The sequence below is a fragment of the Poecilia reticulata genome, chromosome 23 (assembly GCF_904066995.2).
Source record: "Poecilia reticulata chromosome 23, P_reticulata-male-v2, whole genome shotgun sequence".
Taxonomy (NCBI): Eukaryota; Metazoa; Chordata; class Actinopteri; order Cyprinodontiformes; family Poeciliidae; genus Poecilia; species Poecilia reticulata.
The window spans coordinates 7529337-7553845 of record NC_088852.1 but is presented as its reverse complement, the minus strand read 5'-3'; the positions used below and the strand labels follow the sequence as shown (position 1 = coordinate 7553845).

General features: G+C 41.9%; 1 protein-coding gene across 2 annotated transcripts in view; it reads left to right on the top strand.

The window, feature by feature from the left end:
• The window catches only part of sema3aa (sema domain, immunoglobulin domain (Ig), short basic domain, secreted, (semaphorin) 3Aa), a 36886-nt gene extending 17460 nt beyond the window's left edge, over nt 1-19426 (top strand). The window contains exons 4-17 of one of the 2 annotated variants that reach the window (XM_008400625.3): nt 3948-4064; nt 4770-4860; nt 4950-5069; nt 7997-8139; nt 8273-8387; nt 8486-8555; nt 10931-11075; nt 11163-11382; nt 12353-12444; nt 12578-12619; nt 12835-12992; nt 15099-15166; nt 15261-15409; nt 16487-19426. In XM_008400625.3, the coding sequence (XP_008398847.1) occupies nt 3948-4064; nt 4770-4860; nt 4950-5069; nt 7997-8139; nt 8273-8387; nt 8486-8555; nt 10931-11075; nt 11163-11382; nt 12353-12444; nt 12578-12619; nt 12835-12992; nt 15099-15166; nt 15261-15409; nt 16487-17194 (2238 nt within the window). In that variant the 3' untranslated portion in view covers nt 17195-19426. Of the gene's footprint in view, nt 1-3944; nt 4065-4769; nt 4861-4949; nt 5070-7996; nt 8140-8272; nt 8388-8485; nt 8556-10930; nt 11076-11162; nt 11383-12352; nt 12445-12577; nt 12620-12834; nt 12993-15098; nt 15167-15260; nt 15410-16486 lie in introns of both variants that reach the window. The other variant, XM_008400624.3, reaches the window with a different exon arrangement.
• The last annotated feature ends 5083 nt before the right edge of the window (nt 19427-24509 follow it).

Genomic DNA, 24509 nt, shown 5'->3' with positions numbered 1-24509 from the left:
TTAAAAGGGACAATAGAACCGGAGAGCTAGAAAATTACCTCTGATAAAGGCGATGTTCCATTTCACCTCTGCCACATTTAACCCTCTACGGGCCAGCTCACCATTTCTCAGCGGCACCTGCAAATAACCTTACGGATCGAGTTTACGTGGTACATAAATGGGGCAAGGACAATGACACTGAGGTGATTTGCTTTCCACGATGAACAGATTACATTTTATGTAGCAGACTTCCAGCACGCGTGTGAATTTTTATGTGGAAATCTTTTGTTTGGATTCATGTTATCTGACACCGCGTGTTGGCTCACGTGGGCAAATCTGCTCGAACACGGACCGCATGCAACCGACTTTGTGTGCTCGCTGGTGTTGGCGTATCTTATCTTTGTGTTGCTGTTTAGAAAGGCCCTCTCGGTGTTGTATCTGATCTCAATTTCATGGTTGGATGAGTCTCGAGTGCAGGGCTGCAGGTTTTGTAGGATTATCTGGAATTGCACGCATCCTTTTGAAACTCGGCGGCTCCTCTGTGCTCAGAGTCAACGGCAGATTTCTGGGGTTTCGCTTAAAGTGAAAATCACTGCCCCTTGCAAAGTTAGAGAGTTTAGGTCTGGCCTTTGACTGGGTCATTCTAATACCCAGTCTAACCCTAACCCTAGCCCAAACAATCTTACTGGTACTCTGGCTTGTTTTCTCTCTGGAAGCTGGACCTCCACCCTAGCCTCCCGTATTTAGCAGCCTCTAACATGTTTATTTAATTGCCTGTACTTAGTTGCACTTATTTCCCCCAAATGAACACCCACAGCATGATACTACGACCATGATGTTTAACTGGGTGGTTTTGGGGGGTTAAAGTGCAGTTCTACTTGCATTGTGAGACAATCTGGAAAACATCAGGGGATTTGAATACTTTTGCATTCCAAAGCACATGAGCAGCACACTGGCACTCCATCACACACAGGAAAGAGTTCGCAGAATCGCACAATAGACAAAATTGGGTATTTGCATGCTGTGAAAATGTTTACCTTTGAGAATGAGGCGGTGAGAGCAGAGACGGGGTAAAACACAGAGAGGCCTTGATTAGGACATTACCAAAGCATTCAGAGCTCCCAAAAGCAATGCCTTTCTCTAAACCACAATTTACAGCCATGAAGCAAATGTAACAGCTGCCCCCCTCTAAAAGAAATGCCTAAGGACTTTATTGCTACCCCTAGCCCAGCGACTGTAACATTGTCCAGGTTGTTGCACCACAATGTACTGAACCGTGAGTTCAGACACACGACTAGAGCTTCGTGTTGAAATTCCTGATGTCATTTGTGATTTGCAGCCCGGTAATCATGGAAAAAGAAAATCAAAATCCAGCCGTTTTCTTGCAAAATGTCCAGTACGTTTTCTGGATTTACTCAGAGATCCTGTCATTTATTTTATTTATTCATTTATTTTTCTTGATTTACCCACACATGTCCAAATCTGTCCACCCATTTCTCTGAGGGGGAGTCATGCTCAACACCCTGTCCAAAAAGAGTGATTAAATTTATCCAAAGCTGACTCATTTATTCTCCGTGTGGATTTTGTTTGTCACGGTTTTGTGATCAAGGAAACGGTTTATTACTGGGGGGCAACGCACAGCTGCACTCGTGTCACTGCTCCTAACACCTGTCAGTGTTTAGGTGCAACTTTACCTACCGCGTAGCTGACGAATCCAACAAAGACACCCGTGTTAAATTCTTAACACGGTTGACCCTTGAGGGGCTTTATTGAAGTTGATGAAATGCACATAATCGGGCGTGAGAATGATGTGAGCGGACAGAGGGCTTCGGCAGTTCAACGGGAGGAAACACAGAAGGTAAAGTCGTTAAGGAACGGAGACCCATACGTTCAGGGCAGCAGCTCTACATGCAGGTTCAGTAGTATAAATGTCTTACTGACGTTTTTAAATGGATAATATTATTAATACTTTTAACTCATTTTGTGTGAGAATAAGTGAATATAAACTAACGTTGTTGATCAGTAATTTAGGCGTAGGATGAGTTGCCTCCTAAAGTTACTTTCCTTACTGGGAATTTGACACCAAGTCCAATGATTGCAACCAAAATGACAGCTGTGTAACTGCTGAGATCAACACACCTTGTTCAATACTCAAGAAGGCAATGAAATGGCGTGCAATTTGACAGATCATATTCAAAGACCAATTGTTTACGTCATTTAACGTTGGTGCCAAATTGTGTTGGTGTTGATTCCTTTCGTGACACCAGACAGGCTTCCAGTCGAGAAAACGTTCATCCTAGCCACCCATGGAAGCATAAATCCCAATTTTTATCTTTTCTGCTCGCAGGCTAACAATTTAGCCATTTAAAGCCGGCCAGCAGTTCTCTCCAACTTCATCCCTACAAAACAAGAAATCAAAGTACATTATTTCTCAGAATGTCAAAGCTTCTCCTTGAGAAAAATTACCAAGGAAGATAAAACAGTCGGAGCTCAAACAACACTTTCTGCCCTTTTAGAAAAATAACAGAAATTTCTTATGCTGCAGGAAGGACTGCAACTTGTGATCACACTGTTGATTCATGCTGCTCTGGAAAATGTCATCACTTCAACCTGATGCCCCGCATCCATTTTTTGCCTCGCATCATCACATAATCAGAACGAGGCGTCTGTGAGCTTGAAAGTCTGAACAGATATATGTGTGTTAAAGAGGCAGGGAAAGAAAGGGGGTAATTTTGCTGTCATCTAACGTGATGTGCTCTGTTTTTCCAAATCCTCCTGCAGCTGTGTACCGATTTGTTCAACGGATATTGAGCATGTATTCATAATTGGGCTAACCTGAGCTTAATCTCTTAAACATATGTGCCTAAATCAGCTCCTCAAGGCTGCTAATAAGCCTCCTGCATTAACCAATGCCGCTGATTAGCGCCCTAATAAACAGTCTCACACCGCTGGGACCATCAAGAGTTAGAGGAGAGCCAAAGCAAACAGTGTGTGTGTGAATTCAAGCATGTGGATCATTAAAAGAGCTGCGGCTGATTTCCCTGATTTGACTTCCAGGTGGGGTTGCCTTGATGGAGACTCTGCCTCGCAAGTCTTTCCAAACCAACTGGAAAGTCGCTCATGTACTGGATTTTAATCAAAGCTGTTCCCCAAGCCCGGATACTTTCTCTTTTTAGTTAGTCTTTTCTTTTTTTCTTTTCAGTTTGAAGACACCAAATGCTTATGAAAGTATCCCTACCTCTAAACTTTTTCTTTTACATCAGGAATAAGTTTCTTACATACTTTATCAAGCTTTGGGAAGCACACAGTGCACTGTTCAGTCTGTCATTAAACTATTTCAAAAGTATTCCACAACTGCAGCCCCACTAAGACCGAACCATACTGCCAAATTAACAGCCCGGTCAAGAAGAGCATAAATCAGAGAAGCAGCCAAGAGGCACATGGTAGTTTTTGGAGGAATGCCAGAGATCCACTGTACATGTCTGAGGATCTGTTGACAGGACAACTATTAGTTGTCCCCCTGTAAAAGTCTGGCTTTTATGCAAGAGTGGCAACAAGAAAGCCAAAATTGTCCATCTCCAGATGTGCAAGCCTGGTAGAGACATGTAAAACGTGACCTGGCATAATTGGGCTGATTATGGTTGTGGTGGTTCTACAAAATGTTAACTCAGTGGATAAATGCAAATAAAGCCACAGGTTTTTTTTTATTATTTATTTTTTTATTGTGTGTTACTTTCCTTTCCGCTCATTCACTGCTTTTTGCTGATTTATTGTATAAAATTCCCTTAAAATAAATTGTACTGTGACAAGATACAGAAGAAGTTCAATAACTATGAATACTTTTACAATTTTATTTACCAAAATGAGATTCCTCATGTCATTTACCTGCTTTATGTTCTGTATATTCCTTGTATAAAGTTATCTGTAGCGTTAAAGCCCTGGTGTTTCTTTTACTTGTGTTTCAGAAGGAGTGTTCTAATTTCATCCGGGTCCTTCAACCGTATAACCAGACCCATCTGTACATCTGTGGAACAGGAGCCTTCCACCCCATCTGCGCTTATCTGGAAATGGGCAAAAGAGCAGAGGTATTTGATTATTTAATATACCCCGAGATAATTTAATAGTTCTAGTTTTTCGGGGGCTTTTTAGTCTATTGGTGGATATGCAAAAGGCAATTGAAATGAGTGCTTACTTGTCGTAAAGAGCGACAACGCCGCTGCCGAATCTGAACTGTCTACCACAGAAATCACCTTTCCATTTGTGTTTTCTTTTGTGTGAGAAAAGATGGGCCAGCAAATAGTCCAGTTGTAGCAGCTGGATATTAAATAACTCTTCTCTTACATTAAAGATTAATCACTTTTCTCAGTAGAGGGCTGCAGGTTAATCAATGCACCAGCATGAGTTCTGCAGACCAATAATGGGCAGAGCTGTGAGTGCTTTCACCATTAAGACCTTATCTTAGACATTTGAGCTTAAAAAAAGTGCCATCACTAGATGAAAAAAAAAACCATCTTACTTATTTATGCTCTTTTCTACTTTACTTTACACTTCACTGTTGCAGAAACTGTTGTTGACCTGTGGCAGAACAGCCCAACTGTGTTATAAAAAAAAACAGCACATTACTCACTGCTCATGTCAGGCTGAATTTGTTTTGCATCCCAGCCCAAAATAGAACGCTATAATGAGAATACATTGTAACTCGAAACACAGACTATAAATGTACCTTCAACCGGGCTTATACGCGGTTTTCATTAGCCTCAAGCTGAACTTTGACCCCCTTTTCACCGCAGGACAACATATTCCGACTGGCCTCCCAATTTGAGAACGGCAGAGGGAAAAGCCCCTACGACCCCAAAATGCTTTCAGCGTCACTCCTGCTTGGTGAGTTTGACCGCCGCCTTTATCACCTCAAGGAACGCAGTCACCGTGGAGACGGTTCTTTCTTTCTGACTGGAACCACTCGTCTGCAGATGGAGAGCTGTACTCTGGAACATCTGCCGATTTCATGGGAAGGGACTTTGCCATTTTCCGTACCCTCGGAGACCATCATCCAATCAGAACAGAGCAGCACGATTCACGATGGCTTAATGGTATGATAAACTTTTTCTTCTTTAAGACAGAATAAATGACACATACTCTCCCTTATTTAATGCTTTAATTAAAACTTTTGGCTTTTTTTTTATCTAAGTGAGAGAAAAAAAATAAGATAAACCCATTGCTTCACTTGTCAGTTTTAGGTTGGGACACATATGTTGTATGCAAAGATTGTTAAGGCCGTATGCCAGGGTCTGTTTTAGCCTCTTTGAAGGAGAAAAGCTTCCTTTAAATTTAAAACTTTGTGTTTGAAAACCACACCAGCTTCCCACAGGTAAAGCTTCCTGTAGAGGAGATGTCATGAGGGAGGGATCAGCCAATAAGAAGTGGACTTTGTTGTGGCCACCAGTAGATAGTTGATGGAGGAAATGGCCAACATTTGGACTTCCTCTACAGTTTCTGAGAAGTATTATTATTATTTGTACGAGCAAAACAGCGCAAAAATTAAAACGGTCTGAAAAGCAGCCGTTATTTTTGAGAAACCAGCCCTAGCAGCAAAACTGTGGGAGTTATTTTTGGCCGAATCATAAACTAATCATGAACAAATGAAGCAGGAGAACAAAACGTCAGGGCTTGGAGAATGTAAGTAAATTATCAAAATTCAAAGGTTGGTTAATGCTACGGTATTTGTACTAAGTTGTGGCCTTCCTCTTCAACCAACTGTTAAAAAGCCAACTTTTTTGGCTTTTTAAATTTTCAGCTTTCATCAATATTTACTTGTCAAGTAAAATTGGATAAGTGTGGTCTAAACCACCAGCACAGCCCACAATTAGAAAAGAAAAGAAAAAAGACGCTGCTGATCTTTTCATTAGACTTTGAAGCATTTAATTCTCCCCTAAGCCTCAGGTCTTGAAACATTTCCATTCATGCGCAGACATCAGATATCAGAGCTCGTTCAGAGCGCCACTGGATTGTTCTTGTTCTAGTAAGATTAGAGCTGCAGTGAGGGTTATTGACTTCTCAGTCTCTCTGGCGATCTATCACCACTGCAAGAGGACTGAAAGAGCCACAAAAGGTCAGTTCGAACTTTTCCCTCAAACTGCGCCATCCCTTTTTCCTCCCTCTTTCCCACAGAACTAATCCACTTTCAGCTGTTTTCCTGTAGTGGAGTCAAATTCCTTCCAGTTCCTCTCAATCCCACCCATACCATCAAAATCACAAATACTGGTCTCGGTGGTGCTGATTACTGTGACGTATTAATAGGAGTCATTTAGAAGGGAGAAGTCTTTGTTATAGCTCTAATCCCCATCAATCTTTCACCTTGTTCAAACAAATACGCCGGGGATTGCAGCCGTTCGGCTCTGCGAAATCCAAACGGCGTCTCAACAAAGGGAGGATTGTAATTGCGTGGATTACTGGGGAGGGGATCTTCCATTGAGCCTTTATCAACAAGGTTACATGGTACTCGAACGTAACAAGAGCAATACTATGGAATGGATCAGTAATACCAGATGATTCTTAAAGGATTTAAGGTTAAATGGTAGTTTAGAGGTTGCTAGGTTTATTTATGGATTTCTTCACATTCTTATTCACCCTGAATCTGGCTCTGATATCCTCTGAATAAAGAGCTCTTTTGTCGATAACACGTGCGGTCAATTGAAAAACGCTTCTTCCTTTTTTTTAAGCTTAAAAGATTTCTGATGGCGTACATTTAGCAGCCCGTATTCGTCGTAAAAAGGTCTTGAGAAGTCTACATGATTTATAACGGAGTTCTCGCACCAACGCGGGCGATTATAAATCTGCTCCCCACTTTGGCCGCACTCTCCTTTTTCACAGCTACTCCATATCCTAAAAGGCTGTAGAGATGTAACATGGCACTGCTTGTTTCTACCCAGCTAACCCCCAAGCTTTTCAGACGGAGGCTCGATTTACGCTTTGTGATGATGCCTTTAGTGGTTGCGGTAGCTTTCTGCTCGCTAGTTCCCTAAATTCAGGCTTTTCCGAATTGCCTTGATAGTTTCTCAAACTTATGGTAATTATATATTTATTCAATTGTTATAAGAGCCATGTGTTTTTGTGAGGATGCGGTGTGGAGACGGAGGCTTTTATTGAATCTGGATCTGGAGCACTTATGGCACAAAGTGTGGGGTTGTTAGGAATTTACTGTGGTATAACTCAAAATACATCTGAACTGATTTCGGAGTCGTAACATCAGAGTACTGGATTTGAAATTGGAATTTAGAAATAATTAGGGACGTCATAATCTGGATTTTTGATTTCCCTGAAGCCTATCAGAGTCATTTATGAATAAACATTTGAAAATGCCATGTCCTGGATCAACATGTCATTAAAATCCAAGCAATATAAAAAATTCATTTTGCTCTAAAATGAGTTTCTGCTGAAAATTTATCTGAGTTAATACAGCTGCTGTCTGACATAAAAGATGTATTTTTATGTGAAGCAACATTTTTGCTCCCCATGTGTTTCCACTGCAATTATTTGGTTCACAAAAGTAATAGTGGAAAAATGCAAAGAAAGAAGAAATACAGTAAATTAATGTTTTGGAAATCAAAGATTTTGGACATCTCGTAGTCGAAATGTGCTTAATTTCACAATGTTATCCAGAAGGTATTCACAAAGATCAAAGTATTTTCCTTTTTTTCCAGACCAAATGTACCAGAAAAGTTCTTGCTTCACGAAAGATAATACAATTGTTGTCCCCAACAGGAACAGTCAGCTGGGAAGCTGTACATACCATGAAATATCATACAAATATCATGAAGAGAAAACCGAGATCTGTTACAATGGTGAAATAAATTCAGTGCACATAAAAATCAAATAATATATGTACAAAATACACTATTAATTGTTTTGTCAGGAAATCTGATATTTCATCTTAGGACATCACGTGACATTACAGTAGGCAAGTTAAGATTTGCTTTAATAATGTTTTTTTTGTTTTGTTTTGTTTTTTTGGCTCCAGACCCCAGGTTTATTGGTGTAAACCTGATCCCTGAAAGTGACAACCCTGAGGACGACAAGATCTTCCTCTTTTTTAAAGAGAACGCAATGGACGGAGAGCACACCGGGAAGGCTACGATTGCCAGGATAGGACAACTGTGTAAGGTAACAACACACACAAACAGAATAAAATCCCTCTCACGACCTTAATCGTAATGACAACACCAGTGCCATTTAATTCTGTTCGAGGTATTTTGGGTACATGTAGAGCTGACAGAAATGTAATTTCTCTCTGCAGAATGACATGGGAGGTCACAGGAGCCTCGTGAACAAGTGGACTACTTTTCTAAAGGCTCGCCTCATCTGTTCAGTTCCCGGGGTCAATGGCATTGATACACACTTTGATGAACTGCGTAAGTGTGGGTTCTTAATTTGCAAAACTGAAAAAAATAAAAAATAACGTTGACCATCCGTTTTAAAATGTTCTCTCATTTTTATGTCTGATTTCTAGAGGATGTATTTCTCATGAGCTCCAAGGACCCAAAGAATCCAGTTATCTACGCCGTATTCACCACTTCAAGGTACAGACCTTAAGTACAATGACCTTCAGTCTCTGCTTTAAGGGCTTAAATTCTCAAATAGCGTGACGAATTCTGGCCATATCGTATTTGTTTCGTCAATTTCCTGCCAGGAGATCAAAAGGAGTTGACTTATTTTTGTTGGCAAATCCAGTTTCTTTGTGTGTTATAAACATAGGTTTTATATTTTCTATTAGGTAATCATTAAATAACTTTATCTTTTTGTTTTTGGATATAATTTAGTTAGCATTTCAAGCCCAGCGGAGAATGTGATCGACCAAGCGTGGTCCAGTCAAAATTCCCAGACAGCACTCCTCTAATTCACTTACAGGTGTCCTACGGTTGTTTTCCTCTCCAATCAAAAAGCTCTCCACTTCTCTGCTTAGGAATTACTTTCATCCAATTCCCCCATTCCTCGCTACCTGTCCCCCCCATCGCCCCCCCATCTCATCGAAAGCCTGGCAAACCTTGCCGGGGAAATCTCATTACGGAGCATGAGGGAGCCAGAGAAACATGATATTCACTTAGCAGGAATGCGCGTTCCTCCCCTGGCCACCACCCCGGCCGTGAATGGGGATTTTCTCTGGGGCCGGGTGTGGCCCTTTTTAAGCATGTGGAGAGGTGAATTCATGGGGAAGGGCAGATAAATGAGCTGAAATGGCACAGATGGTGGCACTTATCGTGATGATGGTAAATTTGCATTCGGGGAAAGGAGGGGGCCCCTTTTTCTGTGTCCACTGCTGTGTTTGAGGGGCTTCGAAAGAGGACAATCACAGCCAACGATAAGATGAGCTGAATGGAACAGCGGTGCGGGCTAACGCATACGGACAGGCGCCTCGCGTCGCCACACCCGTATGGCTTTTCTCTGCTGAGGCTGGCGCGCGTTGGCGGGCGTCCACCTACGTGTTCGCATGCCTGCTGCACAGAATCACCCACGCACGTACACGCACACACACGTGCGCTCTAAAATTCAATTATGGGGCTTTGAGGAATTAAAGGGGTTTAATTGGTTTTCTAAGTGGCCGATTTTCAGAGATGAATAGACCAGACACTCAGAAGGAACTGACTTTTAATATCACTGCTTAATGAGGCACACGAAAGCCGTAACTGACAGATCAATGTTGGATTGTGCCCCTGCGCGCGTGTGTGTGTGTGTGTGTATTTAGCATATTATTTTGGTTGTGTGTCTGCACAAACACATAACCGCTCGTCTTCCCGAGCGCACATATTGGAGTGTCTTTTCTTGCCCCTGGAGTTAATTGAATTTCTTTGTAATTAACATTTCCAAATGCTAATCCATTCATCTTCCATGCTTTGGTGAATAATGTTGGCCATGTGTGTGTGTGTGTATGCCAGCCACATCCCTAATTAGCCTGATACAAATTCCCACCGCAGTCAGCAACACAAAGGACATCTTGAATGTTCCTGAGACATTTGGTTCGTCAGATGTGCTGAAGATCGGCTTCATGAAATAAAATCTTACATGTGGGCATCTGGCAAAAAAATATGAATTAAATGCTGGATGTACGTGAGTAAACTTTAGAATATTTTTAAGAGCTAACAGACTAAATCAAATAATAATCCAAGGCTTAAATCAAAGGTTCCTACTACACATTTTTTATGTCAATACTCAACGTTTTTCCAGACTCGAGGTTCTAGTTTTTATGTGTATAGTGGTTGGGTAGCTGGGTAGGCTTCCATCCTTTTATAGACTGTGTAGGAGCCCTGTAATAAAAAAGAAAAAAGAAATAAGTTTTAAACATGACTGAATGATAATTGACTTAAGTTCAAATTATCACTGTGTCGTTGTATGATCATATAATATTCTTTGGGAATTACCAAATTCCCCATCTAGATGAGTCAATGCGTAAATTGCTGCAATCTGTTTGACCCTACAAAGCATAGACTGGATAGGTGCCCCCTCTCCCACCCCCACTCTGTTTTTTTCCACATGACTGTTCTTTGCCTGTTTGGAGCTCATATGAACAGGGAAGGCGAAATCCATCCATCTGGCACAGGCAAAGGCTAGCAAAAATATTGGAAGGGATTTTAAGAAAAGCTCTCTAGCAGGTCTTCGGTTTTGTTGGTGGCGTGCCCAAATTCCTGTCTGTTCTCACGGGGCTGAGAACAGTCAGAGAGAAGTTCCAATCTGTCATCTAGTACTTAGGTAATGACAGCCTCGCTCCTCTCCATCTTTGTGTGATGAAGGGTCATTTTGTTGTCTTTCCTCGGTGTTCCGCAAAGACCCTAATCCCGGCCTTGTGCCCAATCATTTATGAATCCCCCTTGTTTGTCTATAATAAACCTTTCCTCCCCCTCCCCGTTCTGCATACTTTTGCACTCTCACCCTTTCTGCGTTTGACGTTCTCTCTCCACAGTAACATATTCAAAGGCTCGGCGGTGTGCATGTACAGCATGGCTGACATCAGGAGGGTTTTCCTGGGTCCCTATGCCCACAGAGACGGGCCCAATTACCAATGGGTACCTTTCCAGGGGAGAGTGCCCTACCCCCGCCCTGGCACTGTAAGTGTTGAGCTACAGAACATAACCATTTTCAGAGAAATACATATGTAAAACCACTTAAATTATTATTATTATTTAACATTTTAGTGCCCCAGCAAAACATTCGGAGGTTTTGATTCCACCAAGGATCTTCCAGACGATGTCATCACCTTCGCCAGGGGTCATCCTGCCATGTACAACCCAGTGCACCCAATTGGGGGACGACCCATCATGGTTCGAACGGATGTGGACTACCAGTTCTCCCAGCTGGTGGTGGACAGAGTCGAAGCAGAGGACGGGCAATACGATGTCATGTTCATAGGCACAGGTACAATCATTCTGTGCTTTTCTTTTCTTCCAATCGAAGCAAATTAGCCTGAAACAGACTCACGGTGGCTTCTTGCAAACACACACAACAACAGACTTGATGGTACATTGAGATTTCGTGTCCTGGAAAACACAGAGAAGCATGTAATTTTAAAGTGGAAAGAAAAGAAAGCACCCAAAAAAAATGTGTGGGCATCTTTTAAATGTGCAGGTCTGGGCCGAACGTTATCTAGACCATTCGGTTGTGGTTTTAGCTGGATTTTTAGGAATGTTGTCAAACCCTTCCCTATTGTTCAAGGGTATGTAGTTCTATTTTTGAGTAGTTTTCACAGTGTCACAGAGCAACTGGGTTTATGCACTGAATAAATGACAGATGCACTCTACACGTTTAGGACTTGTATTATGATAAAATGTTTTAAACCATTTCTAATTTTTCTTAATTTCTCAATTATGCGCTTTATTGTGTTGGCCTGTGAAATGGAAAAAAAAAAATCTGAAATAGTACAAAATACTACATTTCCTACTACAGTACATCTGCTAGAACCAGCTGCTGGAAGAGGGAAAAAAGCAGCATCTGCTGGGCTAACCAAAAGATCCATCCCTAAATGGTTGTTCCTTGTTGGTCTTAAATGCTGTGAAGTGATCAGAAAATAAGTATTTATGTCTCGGTTTTGTTCTCATGACTTCTGGCTCAGCTCCTCATTCTTTCTCAAGCTCATTTTACCACAACGATTCTGACCACACTCGATCAATCTATTCCCCCTGCTGACAGAAAAGGGGCATAAATGGCCGAGTCGTCTCATATTTAAAATGCTTAAATGCACCGTATTGGACAATTGAGGAGTGAAGTGACTGAGAGAAAAGATGCATGGGGGGGGGATTTAAGTATTTGGATCAGTTGACCTAGTCTAGAAAGTTAAAAACACAATGAGTCAGACACACTTTGTCATATTTTCATCTGTTTTCTTCAGATATGGGAACAGTGCTAAAAGTGGTAACGATTCCCAGAGAGAGCTGGCATGACCTGGAGGAGGTTGTGCTTGAGGAGATGACCGTTTTCAGGGTAAGACGTCGAAAACGAAGCCATTCCACCAGATTGTCCGTATTGCATATCTTTTGTTGTTTTTTTTCTTCCAACTCCGTGTTTTTCATCACTAGTATTGTAAACTTCACTGCCTCGTGTTTGTTTTGCGCAGGAGCCTACTCCCATTACGGCTATGGAGCTTTCCACCAAACAGGTAAAAGCTTGTTTTCGCACGGCATCGTTACACCGTAAACGTTCAAGCCAAGTGATTGAAGAAGCGCTTGTTGGTTTTTCACCAAACGGAGATCACGTCCCTTCCTCCAACAACAAAAACCCACAAGCGACTTCTTTTCTTTGTGAGTAATTTTCCAGGCGAGCCACGCGGGGACGTTTAATTTTACGTGCTGGCCTTTTCTTTCGCTCCCACAGCAACAGCTGTACCTTGGCTCAGCCCTGGGAGTATCACAGATGTCCTTACACCGCTGCGAGGTGTATGGGAAAGCCTGCGCCGAGTGCTGCCTGGCCAGAGACCCTTACTGCGCTTGGGATGGCGCTGAGTGCTCCAGATACTTTCCTACCGCCAAGAGGTAGGAGCTTAGACACATTTAAAACTCCTCTTTAAGCTTCGTTTGTCTTCTGAGAATTTGCTACGGCCGTATGTCTTTTCTTTCTAATCACGTCAATGAATACAGTCGCTCCTCGGAGCTATCGCTACACCTGCGAGCTGCATTTGAAGGTGTGGCTAAAAAAATCAAAAAGAAAAAAAAACATAGACACAATTCACATGCCAGACCACCTAAACATGGAAGTGATCAGATTATTACAGACACACACAGAAAAAAAAAAACAACCTCTCGTTAAATACGCGCAAGCACAAGTATGCATTCCAAGAAATACAATCCGGGAACCTGAGTTAGTATTCCTGCCAGCAGCAATTTTGTGTCCATCACCCCACAGCCCAGGCTACACACACACACACACACACACACACACACACACTCATAAATATACATACTCCAGCTCACATGCACTAAATTATAGCCAACAGGAGCTGTCTGACCGCTTCACCCTGCAGCCAGGAGGTATGAACACCCTCAAATTACCCGGCGCTGTAACCAGCAGGCTTGAGCCGACCGCTGCAGCTCTCACACACATCGAGCGACACCAGCCCTCTGTCTCATTCATCCAGGACTTCTCACACCAGCAGAATTGGGCGAGTGAGTTTACTCCAGCCTGGCAGGGTTACAGCCGAGATGGCACACCCCATGGTTAAAGGCCAGGGCTGGCTCCTCTCAGGTCTTGTCGACACGGCACATAGTTTTCCTCCCTTGAACAAGAAAGGGACATAAAAAGACCGAAATGTCAACCCACAAAATGCACAGAGAGTGTTTGAGCAGTAGAGAACATGTTGTTAAAGCAGGGAGGAGGAGAGAACATCCCTTATTTACTTTGGATTTGAAAACATATTTTCTTGGAATTTATGTGATAGACCAACACAAAGTAGTTCATGATGTTGAATAAGACTTGATAAGATAGATTATGCATTTGTCATGGGTCCCGCACTGCTAAATAAAAATGCAATTACCCCGAGAAATCAACAAATTATCACGTCCAACCCACAGGTGTATAACGCATTCTCATTCTTTCTGTGAAATCCTTGGGGGATTTTTAAAGAACTTCATTTTTCCCTGTTGGACAAAATTGTCCCCACAGCATGATGCTACTACTACCATAGACAGATATTGTATCAACAGTGATGTGGAGTCTAGTTCTTTTTGCCATTTTTCCTTAAACGCCAGAATTGTAGTGTGCATGACTAATTCTTTATAATTTCCCCAGATTAATTAAGTTACCATATAAAAATGCGCCTCTTGCTTAGGTGGCAGTCGTGCCACACACTGTTCATTTTCAGATTGCATTGGATTTTATTTCTGGGTGCCGGAATAAAGAGTAGAACAACAAAAATGAAGCATGTAGCATTTTTCTTCTAAGTAGCAATTATACACTAATTAGCATTTTATAAAATTCCAATAAATGTTTGTAGTTATAATGTGACAAATAAAAAAAAAATCAAAAACATAATTTACTGACCATTTTAACAAACTTTTTGTGTCTTTTTTTTTTTGGTTTTCGCTGCTCAGCGTCTTTCCGTTCAGCCCTAAAGTTGAGCTCACCTCATTTTCTTCTTACATCACGAGTCGGCCTGTCAACAGTTTTAAACCGTGACAGTTAGAAGTGGGGGCGGGGGGGTGGATAAGGGCGGGAGACATTCACAGCTATTCAGTAAAGCCGCACTATGAAAATGCTTCACCATTATGTTAGAAACCCAAATGACGTAGTGGAATTTCACAAAGAGATGACAAAAAAAAGAGGCTTTTCTCAATGGCAAAAAATTCAGAATGTGTTCCGTAACAACGGCTCGGCGGAGGGAAATGAAGCGAGGCATTGCCTTGATTAGCAGGCTTACGTTTCTGACTTTCTTTCCAGATTCTAGGATTTATTGTTTATTTTTGCTCCATTTATGCGAATAAGCAGTGGTATAAAGCGTGAACTCCATGCCATTCTTCAGCTGCGTTAGGTAATATTACCCTCTAGTGTTTGAAATCGAACAGTGCATGACATAAAACCGGTGGCAGGGGTCAGCATAACATGGATTTCTTCCCTGATGTTTTAAACTGTCGTTTCAACCACAGGAGAACCAGGCGACAAGACATCAGAAACGGAGATCCGCTCTCGCAGTGCTCAGACCTTCAACATCACGGTACTCAAAAACTCCCTCCCACATGTGCGCCGTTTTCCAATGATGCCAATTTCTCTGACTGTTTTTCTTTTCTTTTCATTTTTTCTTTTGTTAGACGACATGGACGGCTTGGGAGGCAGCATAGAGGACAGGAGTGTGTTCGGTGTGGAAAACAGCAGCATGTTTCTGGAGTGCAGCCCCAAATCTCAAAGAGCGCTGATTTACTGGCAGCTGCAGAGGCCCAATGATGATCGCAAGCAGGAGGTTTGTGTGCGCATTTGTGCAAGCATGTGCCGTTTTGTGTCAAATAGGGAGCATCTTTGAAAAACGGGGACATTTCTGGATGTAAATTCTGTGCCTTTGCAGTAGAGATTATAAGCGATAAAAAAAAAAAATCTATAACTTTTGCAGATAAAAAGACTTTTTACTCCCTTGCTCTATTCTCTGAGCCAAACCCTTTGTTATCTTTAACTCACAGAACTCAAAGTGCAGAAAAAGCCATGGGTGTGGATGTTTAGGGTCGCTTTCATGACCCGAGGATGTAACCAATTACATTTCAGAAAGATTTGCACTGTGGCGTTATTTTTCTAGCTGGTCAGTGAGAGCGTGTTGTTTCAGGATCCGGTAAGAGAGAGAGAAATGGGATACAGGAAGCCGAGTTGAGCTACAGAGCCGTGGGTCCGAAGGTTTATCTGATGCAAAACAAAGACGTTTTATAAGTTGGCCTGAACGGATATTACAGCTGGATTAGAAACACAGAATATGATATGTGTCGAAGTAAAAAAACGAGCGGGCAGACCCTTCCCTTAGCCTTTTTCAGTGTCACAAACTGCAATTGGGATTTTATGTTATGGCACAACAGGAAGTGGTGCATAAAGTGGAGTTGAAAAGTTGGAATACGTGGTTTTTAAACATGATACAACAGTGACAGGTGACTTTGTGCACGGTTTCATCAGCAGTTATCTTAAAGTTGCTTCAAGAAAATGAAAGATCACAAAGGAAAACAATTTCTGCAGTAGTCTAAAGTTGCTATTTGTTTAAATACACAACAAAGAAATTGGGTGTAAATGTTAGTAATGTGGCGCTGTGCGACTCAGTTTGCAGTGGTAGGCTTGGGTTCAGTTTCCAGTCTCGGATCATTTGCTGCATGTCTTCCCTTTTCTCCCCCCCTTATTTCCTGTCCACTTTCTGTACAAGAAAGGCCACTAAAGCCTAAGAAATAAAACATAAAAAGTTGGTCCATGAAAAGCTGTGCATGGATTAAATGTGGTTTAGACTCATTAAGCTTCCACTGTGTTGTTGCTAATTTGTGTTCTTGTTGCGTCTGTGTTTCTGTGTCAGATTAAGATGGATGATCGGGTGCTGCGTACAGACCAGGGTCTGTTGCTCCGCAGCCTGTCCCTGTCTGACACGGGAGTCTATCACTGCCAGGCGGTGGAACACGGCTTCATTCAGCCCCTGCAGCGTCTCAACCTGCAGGTCATCCCCACCCAGAGACTGGGGGACATTCTGCCCGGGCTGCCCAGCGCAGGGGCCGGCGCAGGTAACTCGGCCAAGCACAGGGTCTGGTACAGAGATTTCCTGTCCCTCCTAGACCACCCGGAGCTGAACAGCGTGGAGGAATTTTGCGACAGAGTTTGGAAGAAAGAGCGCAAACAGAAGAAGGCGAAAGCTCCCAACAGCAACGGCAAATCTGACGGTGCCCCGAGCGCCGCGGCGCGACCCAAGGCTGCGGCCCCCACCGCTCAGAAACAGCAGGCTAGTCCGCCAAACAGCAGGCCGTGGCTTCAAGCTGGAGATCCGGTGGGGGAGGGGCCAACTCGGAGCCAGAGCACCCAGAAAGGTCAACCGAATCTGAGCGCGGCCCCTAAAAGCGGCCCGAAGACACAGAACGGAGCAAAGGTGCAGGGCGGCCCGGGCGGGTCGCAGGTCGCGGGGGGCGCTCGGGTCAGCAGCCAGCACACGGCAAAATGGAGACGGATGCAGGAAAACAAGAAGGGACGCAACAGGAGGACCCATGAGCTCCAAAGACCCCCACGTAGCGTTTGAGAAAAGGAGCTGGGATGCACACCTTCAAGCAAATCTACACACGTACAAGCACAAAGCCATGCATCAGCATCAGCACATACTATGGGTTGTGAATCCAGTATAATATAAAACAAACAAACAAACAAAAAACATCCAGCACATTTTCTGAGATAACCTACATGAACTACATCCTTGTAACAAAAGCAAGACGACTGGACAGAACTTGTGAAAAAGACGAGCAGAGGATTGAAAGCCGGGAATGCTTTCGACAAAGTTGTAAGAACTCGCCTGTTTACCTGAGAATACATTCTGGCAGACGCTCTTTCAAACCTCCTGTACATAAGCTACAAATATAAGACTGGGACTGGAAAAAAATGTTAAGTCACGGATTTGCCTGACTTCTAACGCTGACCGGACAGCCGCAGGGACGTTAATGCATTTGCAGACATTTTACGCAAAGCAGAAGCGAATGATCCACTGCGACCTGCTTCCACGTGTGAACTTGATACACTAGGAAAGAGGTTGGAAAAAATTGTACTCTGAGGAACTTTGTAAGGAGAAGAGCAGAGCAACAACAGCGCCCTCGAAGCGGGAAAGAGAAGGGTTCACCTCGACGTGTGCACGACTTGCACCAGTAGTTCTCAAACAAAGAAAAAACACAAAGGAAACATGCAAAGTTATACCACTGTGCAGACCAAGTTTTTCATCATCATCAATTCCTCTGAGGCTGGGAAGGCATTGTGCATGTTGTTGTCAATCAATATTTTAATAAGCTATTTTCTTTACTCCTTACCTTACGAGAGTCTGAGTTTCCTGTTACGTTTGCTTCCTTTTTCACAATCTGCTTCCTTCGATCGAGGTGCACACATCCTCTAAAAAAAGAAAAGACAGTTCCTTGCAAAAGTACTCGCATCAATTAAGCCTTTCGCAGCAAACTACTTCAGATACTCGTGTATTTTCAAGATTTTATGACATAGCCCAGCATAAAGTTGCACATTACTGTGAGGTGGAAAGAAATGGACACGTGGCTTTTGATTTTTTTTTTTCTCTAAATGAAAATCTGTTTTGGTACTTAGTAAAAACCACCTTTTGCTGCAACTGCAGCTCAGAGTCTTTGCTAAGGGCTCAGTCAGTTTGAGTGCAGAGCGCCTATGAACAGCAGTGTTCAAGTCTTATATCACCATTCTCATGTGGATTTACATTTAGGCGATTTTAACACATGAAAACAATCTACATTCTTTCCGTCCATCAGGAGAGCTGTCCATCACCTCTGGGCAGCTCTCCTGTCCCGGTTGAAGAAAAGCATTTCCACAGCATGATGCTGCCACCATCGTGCTCCACTGTAGGAACGGCGCGATTGGAGTGTTGGAGTGTTAGTTTTTCTCCACATGCGGCATTTTTGCATGTTGACAAATAGACAGAGCATCTTCTTTTACATGCTTAAAAGTAGATTGATTGGGCCCTAATTAATCTGGTTCAAATAATTAGGGACAGATTTTAGGAGTGTGTGACTTGATAGTTTTCCATCAGACAACAGATTTTTTTCACCTGAGATGTTGATGTTTCCACGATCACCTTTGGTTGCTTTTCTGATTGTGCTCTTCCTGACCAGCCTGTCAAGTTTAGCTAGTCTTAGGGGTTTGCAGCTGCCATGTACTCCTTTGATTTTCAGATATCAGATGAAGCATCACTCTATATTTGGTCATAGCTTGGGATGTAGTTTCATAGCCTAACTTTACTTTAAATTTCTCCACAACTTCTTCAACCTGTCTGCCATGTTCCTTGGTCTTCATGATGCTGTTTGTTCAATATTGTCCATTAAGAAGCCTGTGAGGCCTCCACAGTTTAGCTGTATTTACATTGATAATAACGTACACAGAGGTGAACACTATTAATTAGGTCACTTCTGAAGGCTGTTTGTTGTTCTGCTTTTTTTTTTTTTTCTTCATTTTTTTATATTTACGGGTATCAACATAAAGGGTGCTGAATAAAAACTGCATGCCACACTTTTCAGATTTGTCCTTGTGAAAAGTTTGGAGAAGCTTGCATCCTATTCTTTCCATTTCACGACTGTGTCCACCACTTTGTCGTAGCGGACGAAAGCGTGTCGAGGTTTGTCGTGGCGACGAGACAAAACGCGACAAAGTTTAGGAATACTATTGTAAGGCACTGCCCTGTTCTTTATGTGCATAATCCCATCTGCCCCCTGAATTTCCTGAGTAACTTATGATGTTAATACTTTTTTTTTTTTTTTTTTTAAATGAATAAAAACTGGGACAAAAATCCCAGTTCAAAGCTATGCTGAAAACCCAGTCTGAATTGCTTTGTGTACATATATACATCAACCTTAACTATCTGTGTATATACAGTAAAATGACAGTACAAGAGCACCATTTAATTATTATTTATTGTTCTTTTTTTTTCGTGAAAGGTTTGGATTTATTTTTGATATATTTTTGCTCATCAGTGCATTGGCAAAAACGATGACATCAGCAACAAAGTCTAGTTACCGGACCAACTGGCAAAAGTTTTATTGAAGAGCGTCCCCCCTTTTTTAAGGGGGGGGGGGGATAAAAGTGTCAAGTTTAGCACGACAACTTTTTTGTGGCTTCACTAATCTCATTTTTGACAACGATGAGCACAATTTTGATCTCTCTTGCCTTCCGTCATGCCCTCTTTCTCTCTCGACCCGTCCGCCACGTCCTCATTTCACCTAGTAAGCTGTTATGTGTAAGATAATTCTCCGAACTGAAAAACATTAGCTGTGAATCTCTGTAAGAAATAGTGGAGAATATTGTTAAATCTAGTCTGAGGAGAAGACACGTTGTACTGCATGTGAATGCTACCTTACAGTAAGTGCATCTTTTTCTATCGTCTTTTTACGTGTTTTGTGTGAGAGCTACAATCCCCTTGAACATTTTTTGTTTTTTTGTCTTTTTTGCCAAAACAGTGATATGAATGACAAACATTCTGGTCAAAGCCGTTGAGGATCTCCCCTCCCTGCCCCCTCCCCTCTCCTCTTAATCTTTGATTCGAAGATGGCATCTACTGTGTCCTCCCCCACTCTCCTCAACTTGACTAAAGTAAAGTGTTGATACAATAAATTAGAGCAGATAGTGTTCCGCAAAAGCACTCGGAAGTTTGTTTCTCCCTGAGATTTAGAAGTATGAGAGAGCAGAGAGTTACCGCTGCTGTGACACAATTCTTTCTGGCATGCATTCAGTTGTCTAAATAAACATCTCCGTTACAAAAAAAAAAACCGTTTCTGTGCTCTCCTTTCTTACCAAAATTTCCTGCAAAGTTTAATTTAGGGAATGTTTTTTTTGTGTGTGTGTGTTAGTGTAACAAGCTCATTCTAGTTCAAAGCTTTGAACTGCCAATCCCACCGTGTTGCCTGAGGCTTCCTGAACCCTCGTCAACCTGACTGAAGTCTCCTGGTAAGTTATTTAGTGTAAGAGGCTAAAAGGGCTTGAATAAGGTTAAATAGGGGCAGAGCTTTGGGACGTATCTTGTTGCGTCGACCGCGTCGACACATGTGCGTGGCTTTTGAAGTACCTTGAGTGAAGCTAAATGTGAAATTAACTTGTCAAACAATGAGTACAAACATTTCAAGCCATGAATAACCCTCGAGTTTTGTGTTTGACGTTACATTTGACGAGGCAAGTTGGGCTTGGACGGAGCCACTACGGTAGAGGTATTCGACGTCAGTCCTCGAGTACCAATGTCCTTCAACTTTTAGATACGTCTCTGCTTGAGCACACTTGAGTCAAATAGTCAGGGAACTCTTCGACAGGACTCTGGAAAACTTGACCGCCTGCGGAGGAGGGGATTCAGCCATTTGACTCAGGTCTGCTGGACCGGGAGACGTCTGAAAGCTGCAGATGTGTTTTAAACTCCTTGAGGCCTGGGGTTGAATACACCTGCACTATGGCGACACCCAGTGGTTCATTTACAATATTGCTGTTGCAGCCAACTGCAGTCTTTGGAGGGCAGTGCCCTGCTCACTTTTTTTTGTCTTAAAATAGGAAGTAATAAAACTTTTATATTTAATTTGGATTAGTGGTGAAATTTACTTAAAAGCATTAAATGTGTCCCCGTAGAATAATGTGCGAGAGAACGATTTTAACTTCTGAAAACATCCTGAGTTCAAATGAAACCAGTGATCTGGATATGCTTCACTTCTACAGTACAATAAATAAAATAGCAATTTCTATAGTGCTGTGGAAAAGGATGTGTCACCTTACAGATTATGTTTTTGCTAGTTTGTCATACATATGTGCTCCAAACCATGAAGCCTTTTTTTATGATCAGGAATTATTATTATATATATTTTTATTTTATTTTTTTTAGATGAAGAAAACCCGTGCAAGTAAAACAGCCAATGAGGAAAATATACCAAGAATAATCTTTCAAGACAGTTACAAACATTAGAACTGATTTGTAAACAAATGCCTCCTCTTGCATTAGTGTGATGGATGTTGGCAGGAGGCTGCAGACAGGCTGACTGGTAATGTATGCAAGTGGGAAATCTACAGCCTAAAGAGAAATGTGAGCACAGGGAGGTTTTTCTTCTGATTCCAACTAAACCTGATCGTTTGGCATCGTTCACCGATCGTTCGGTTGAAGCTAAAAAAGCACGACATTCTGAATCACTGCACATTTTCTGAGAAGCACTGTTGGAGCAGATCCAACATTTTTCATAATATGTTGCTTTTGAAATGTTGCCTTGATTTGCTGCATAGAACATGCATTTAACAAAGCTCTGTTTGATCTACTTGAAGGGATGAAAATATTGCCACTAGATCACTGGACTTGTAATTTGCATTCAAAAAAGAATTAGATTCAATTGCATTTGAAGTATATTCTGAAAAAGCTCAATCTTGCAAGGTATCTGACTTTCCAGCTCTTAAGATGCAATATTTTGAAAGCTTAATTTAAGTGCATAAAAAATGCTCATTTTTACTTTTCATTATTTGATAATAGAGAAGGATTTAATTAAAAAATATATTTATATTATTTCTTTAGCTTTATTTTTGGGTATTTTGAAAATATATATGCTGAAATGTCTTATTTCCAAATGACTGAACTAAATGCTGTGTTGAACCCGTCTTTAAAGAGAAAATAAAATTTTTGAAAATTAAAAATTAAAGAACAACGGGTAATAGATTTTTTTTTTCTCTAAACACATCCAGTAATTTATGTTTTATTTTTTACAAAAAGCTGTGAAACAAATAGCTGGGGGCGGGAGGATAAAAAAGTAGTAATTATCCAAAGAAACCACCAGAGGGCTCTGTTTAACACCCCCAATGGTTGATTCCTAATATACATATCATTGCTCATTCGGCCTTCTTTATATATATATATATATATATATATATATATATATATATATATATATATAATTTAGTGCTGCATTACCCTGACCTATCCTAAAAGTGAAACATGAAATCAAGAACACAATAAGGTCATGGACAAAAATGGAGCAGCACACGTGTGTGTTTGCTGGTGTCAGCTGCAGTGATTAGAGCGCTGCAATCATGTTTCTGTCCTCAGGGTTCATGAATTTGCCGGTTACCATAACAACTGTTCTTGTATGTGCTGAGTGTTTGTCTTAGTCTTTACAAGAGTCATTTTCAGCTGCACAGAGGGAAAGTCTGTGCCTGTATTCAGCAGATTTTTTTTACAATTTTTTTTTATTAGCGTCTCTTTTGGTATCTGCTCTGCACACACTCCAAGCTGCTTTCTTCTTACTCCAGTATTTCTCGTCAAGTATATTCAGGACTTTACCCATTTAACATAATTGAATACTTTAGACGATTTCTGATTGGTAGAATTTCGAAACCAATTTATCAGACCAGCGGGCATGAGATAACAACCAATCTGTTACATCTTACAACACCCTACGGTGAGCCGAGTATCTCTGGATGCTTATGTAAACTAATTTCTATGGGCACTAGACATATTACTTTAACAAAGCGTGTGTGTGTGTGTGTGCGTGTGTGTGTGTGTGTGTGTGTGTGTGTGTGTGTGTGTGTGTGTGTGTGTGTGTGTGTGTGTGTGTGTGTGTGCGTGAGCGCACCTCCACAACCAGAACTCCTCATAAGTCTTGAAAGTGGGTTTTATTAAGAAGCTCTCTTTCTTGCCCTGGAGACATTTGAGGGATTGTGGGAAATAAAGGCTGTGGGCAAACAGTGAGGAGGCGATTTAACTTGACACTAAAGGAGAAGATAGCAGCAGGCTCATGAACTCATTTAGGAACTAAATAAATTAAAATGCATAACTCGCAGTTGTATCTCTTCATTTTGCTCTCTTGTCTTTGCCAGCGGACACTGGTCACATGTGGCCGACGGCAAAGCATCAGTAAATATGTTTCACCCTTAATCACTTACTCTGTCTTTGCTGTAAACTAACACTTTACATGTCTGCAGATATTTGCGTTCTGCACTACACCCCCCCCCCCTGCCCCCCTCCTGGGGGGGCTGCAACATGCATTATTGTAATCTTTAAGGCATCCTGTAATTAGCAACCCTGCAGGTGAGTGGCAGCTGTGGAAAGAATCTACGGCAACTGAAGCAGGACCCTTGGAAAGAGCAGCTCTCCCTGATGACAGGTGACATTTTCCATCCAGACTGAACCCTGCTGTGTTCTCCAGGTGCTCTTTTTTTTTTTTCTTAGCTTCATGTTGATTGCAGCAGCCTATGTTGAGGCATGATTTGGAGAAGTATGTAAGCAGGAGGGGGGGGGGAAGGAAAACATTAAACAGGCTGATTTGTGATGTTTCAACTTTAGCGCAGCGTAGAAACATCATCTTGGTGAGTATGGTGTTTTCAAAACGATAAAAACACTTTTTACCCACAAAACAGGCACGGAAATCCCTTATGTGCAGTTTCTCTTAAAGAGCTTATGTAATTGGACTTGTAAATTAAGTCCACTTCCTAGGCAAGACACCTAATTTTATTCCATTTTCATGTTTAGTGTTGCTGTCTTGCTGGGAGGTGAACTTTAAGCATCTTTCCTTCTAGCGTCGCCACGTATTTAGTGTCCCAACAGGATGGTACTTCTCTGAGGATCCTCTTTCTGTCTCAAAACAGCTGTATTTATATTGAGAGTCAGTGGTAAGACGTAAAAACTCCCTGACAAACGCCGGGCCTCCACCTCATCCATGCTTCACAGTGGAACATTGTCTTGGATTCATGGCGATCGATGCTCTGGTCCCTGTGCGTTCTGGAGGAAATACTGATTCAGGCTGTTAAAATTGGGCCGCTGTTAAAACCCAGGGCTTCGAGAGATCCTTTGGCAGGATTGCCAAAGCTCATCGGCCCAATTGTCATTTTAG